Source organism: Quercus suber, unplaced genomic scaffold (assembly GCF_002906115.3).
Source record: "Quercus suber isolate HL8 unplaced genomic scaffold, Cork oak 2.0 scaffold_19, whole genome shotgun sequence".
NCBI classification, from domain to species: Eukaryota; Viridiplantae; Streptophyta; class Magnoliopsida; order Fagales; family Fagaceae; genus Quercus; species Quercus suber.
Window position 1 is genome coordinate 2,433,665 of NW_027069484.1, and position 3,661 is coordinate 2,437,325.

Sequence of the window (3,661 nt, forward strand, 5' to 3'; positions counted from 1 at the left end):
TATTATGTCATTTACTGTAGTACTATTGTAAAAAAATTTACAAGTACAAGACCAGGTAATGGGCTTGTTTTATGCTTTGATGCTAAAATTCCCCTACATATATAATTTGCAAGACCCAATGCAAACACTAATACCATTTGCAAGACCCAATGCTAATGCTAATACCCCTTAGGAAATATTTTTAAGAACTTTTTATAGAAAAAGAAAAAAGTAATTTTTTTATTATAAGTTTTTATATATTTTTTTTTTATGAAATTTGTATCAAAATTTTCCTAAAATAGTCCATTAACACGTCTTAATTAAGGGCATCCGTTAATATGATTTTTTCTTTTCTTTTCTTGTGAATTTCTCTCTTTGGTTGTCCAAGTGCAATGCTAGCTATGAGCTGAAAGCCTACAACTTTAATTAATATTGTTCTCATTACATTGTTATTTGTAATTACACACATACACATCATTTTAGTGCTTCTACTAGATAAAATTGTCTTTCCAATTCGGTAGAACAAAAATAACTCAATCATTTCTTAGATTCGAAACAAAACCCCTGGTAAACATAAAAAAAAGAAAGAAAGGAACATTCAATTTTCTTTAGTTTTAAACGAATGAATGAAAATAGCTAAGCTAGACTTCAAAAGTGTGTAACAAGTGGTTGAAGTGCAAGGAAGGAACAATCAATTTACTTTCCAAGAAATTCTCCAAAAAAAAAAAATGAAAATTACTTTCCTAGAAGGCAGGGCACTTTAATTAGAAAAAATTTAAGTGATCTAAAAGTAATGCTCTTTTCTCTCACATGAGAGGTAGGACCCACCCCTCATGTGAGAGGAGGGGGCATTATTCCCATGATAGAATTATACCACTTTGATTACCCTAAGAACAAAGTGAATAAACCAACCTAGTTAGAACATAGAGATGAGAACAGAGATTAGGACAAAAGTTCTGAACATTGTCTGAATTTTATCTGAACCCTAGCCTCATCATCATCATCATTATCTTCCAACACAATGTTCATAAAGCACTGAACACAAGCTACAAAGCCTAGCCATACTTTTTCCAAGGTACACGTACAGGGTTACACTTAGGCTACACCTACACGCTATGTCTAAAGTCTAGTTATCCATATTTCACTTTCAACGTATTAAAGTCATTCAACTGCCACGCTTTGAAAAATCAATACAGGAAATCTATAATATATACCCCAGTATTGATTCCAACTTTCCAAATTGGTTGGCTTGTTTCGTCAACGAAAAACCTATTTAAATTAATTTAATTTGAAAACCAGATTCCACAAAATTATTCATTATCTTTTTTTTCTTTTTTTTTTTCACTATAATTGAGGTAGTTTGTCGTGCATAATAATAAGGAGTATCCGTTAACAAAAGAGTTCTATATTGGTTAATTCATGTAAAAATGATATTTCATTAACAATTTATTGTCTTATAAAGAATTGTGAAAAATTCTAAGCATCTAATGTTGGTACTTTGCTATTCGGAAACTTGTAAATAAGAGTTCTAGACTAACAATTGTAAACTGTCCTTGGAGAAGTTCTTTAAAGATTTATCAAGAAAATGTAAATGTTATATATTAAAGTATTTAATTTAGCAAAAAGTTTGAACTATAGAGTTAATAGTATATTGTAATTATTTCTTAAAAAAAAGTATTTAATCCAAAAAAGGTCACTTGGACATGATTCCAATTATTATCAATAAGCAATGTTACATTGCCAAATTTTCTGTTCATGACAAAGGGCAAATCATCTTGTTTATAAGCGAACTAGCTGGCATTTGGCAAATGTACAATGGGAGAAACTATGAAGACTCGTATGGTACAGAATAGAACACCTTATCTTAAATTCTTGATTGCAGGTTATTGAAAGTGCAGCAGCTACTGATATGAGATGCACCAGCCAAGCCACAAGGATAGCAGGCAGAGCAGCAGTTGCTAATGACAAGTGTGTTGATCAAGCCACGAAGGCAGTAGTTACTGATGAGAAGTGCACTGCTCAGAGCACAAGGATCACATCAAGTGGATTGATAAGCACAGAAGAATTGGAAATGCTTGAAGCCATGCCAGAGCACGTGTTCTTCATCCAGTAGCATTGAAGAAGTTAGTTAGAAGTTAGTTCCATAAATTCAGGAGTCAGTTACTCTTGGATTGCCACGTGTACAGATTCTAGAGGGCCCCAAATAACAGATTTTGGCGCCAATTGTAGGGCGGTTACATCCTCCTCTGTATATATAAACAGAGCATAGTAATGTATTATTAATTAATTCATTCTTGTAACTTTCTTTCTCCATCAATGAAATCCTCTCAATTCTATTTAGATTTCCAATCTTTTACATGGTATCAGAGCGACTAGCACAGTTATACTGATTTCCTAGTCTCGTTTTTGATTCCAAAAGATTCTCGCTTACCAAACAGAAATTTCTTCAAGAAAATTCTTGAGTTCTGATTCACAGAGACTTGAGTTCTGATTCACAGAGACTTGATTCATCTGTACCTTGAAGAATCTTTTGATTTCGTTTCACTAGAGATTTCATACAAGCATCAATGGCTTCTGGAGAAGGAAGTGACTCTGTTCCTGCGTCCACACAGCAAATCCCTCAATCCAACATAGAGACCAATCTTCCTAATCGATTTTTCCTTAGTGCTAGTGAGAATCCAGGGAATATCTTGGTCACTCAACCACTTTTGGGAATGAGAAACTATCAATCTTGGTCAGAGCTATGGTTCTAGCATTAACTGCCAAGAAAAAATAGGTTTTGTGAATGGCAAGATTGCAAAGCCTGAAGATGATTCTCCTCTGTACGAAGATTGGGAAAGCTGTAATACAATGGTGCTTTCTTGGTTGATCAATTCTATGCATTTTGATGTGTCAAGCAGCATTATGTACTGTGAGACTGCAAGGGAGATGTGGCTTGAGTTGCAGCGTGTTTTTTCACAGGGCAATGGACCAAAAATCTATAATCTTCAACAGGAAATCTCACAAATAACTCAGAGTCAGTTGTCAGTGACTGAGTATTACTCCAAATTCAAGAAGCTTTGGGATCAACTACTCCATTATGAGCCTTTACCAGCTTGCACGTGTGGGGCAATGAAGATTCTGAGCATTGCTCATGAAAAGTCCTATGTGATGAGGTTTTTAATGGGGCTCAATGAGAATTTTGAGACTGTGAGGAGCCATATTCTCATGATTGAGCCATTTCCATCGATGAGCAAGGTCTATGCTTTGGTCCTTCAAGAAGAATCTCACAAAGGCATTGGGCATGGTTCTAATTTCACACCTAAACCTGAATCAGTGGCAATGTATGCCAATACCAGAGGAAATTATGGAGGTAAAGGTGGCCCAAGAAGGAGAGGCCTTTGTGTACCCATTGCAACATGCTTGGACACACTGTGGACAAGTGTTACAAGCTGCATGGATACCCACCAGGTTACAAGCACAAAGGCAAGCCAAACTTTAATGCAAATCAAGTTTCATATCCTCAAGGCCAAGGTGTTGAAGGTTCTTCAAATGCATCTGCTCAATGTCCTATTTCTAAGGAACAATGTGAGCAATTGCTTGCTCTTTTCAATACTGGTACTGATCAAGGTGCTAATCACCATGTTGCAACTGTGAGTACAAGTGGTGCTGTCTCTAACACACTTCCTGGAGCTCCTGGTGT

The 3,661-nt window shown here is 35.6% G+C and overlaps 1 protein-coding gene across 1 annotated transcript; it reads left to right on the top strand.

Moving 5' to 3' along the window:
* The first annotated feature begins 2,546 nt into the window (after positions 1 to 2,546).
* LOC136062811 (uncharacterized) lies at positions 2,547 to 3,460 on the top strand. Its single transcript, XM_065762379.1, has 3 exons — positions 2,547 to 2,672; positions 2,719 to 3,216; positions 3,296 to 3,460. The coding sequence occupies exons 1-3, from the start codon at positions 2,547 to 2,549 to the stop codon at positions 3,458 to 3,460; spliced, it is 789 nt and encodes a 262-aa protein (XP_065618451.1).
* The last annotated feature ends 201 nt before the right edge of the window (positions 3,461 to 3,661 follow it).

Coding starts and splice junctions, on each gene's coding strand:
- LOC136062811 (XM_065762379.1), top strand. CDS start 2,547: ATGGCTTCTGGAGAAGGAAGTGACTCTGTTCCTGCGTCCACACAGCAA. Junction 2,673..2,718: donor AGAATCCAGGGAATATCTTG/GTCACTCAACCA, acceptor AATCTTGGTCAG/AGCTATGGTTCTAGCATTAA. Junction 3,217..3,295: donor CATTTCCATCGATGAGCAAG/GTCTATGCTTTG, acceptor AACCTGAATCAG/TGGCAATGTATGCCAATACC.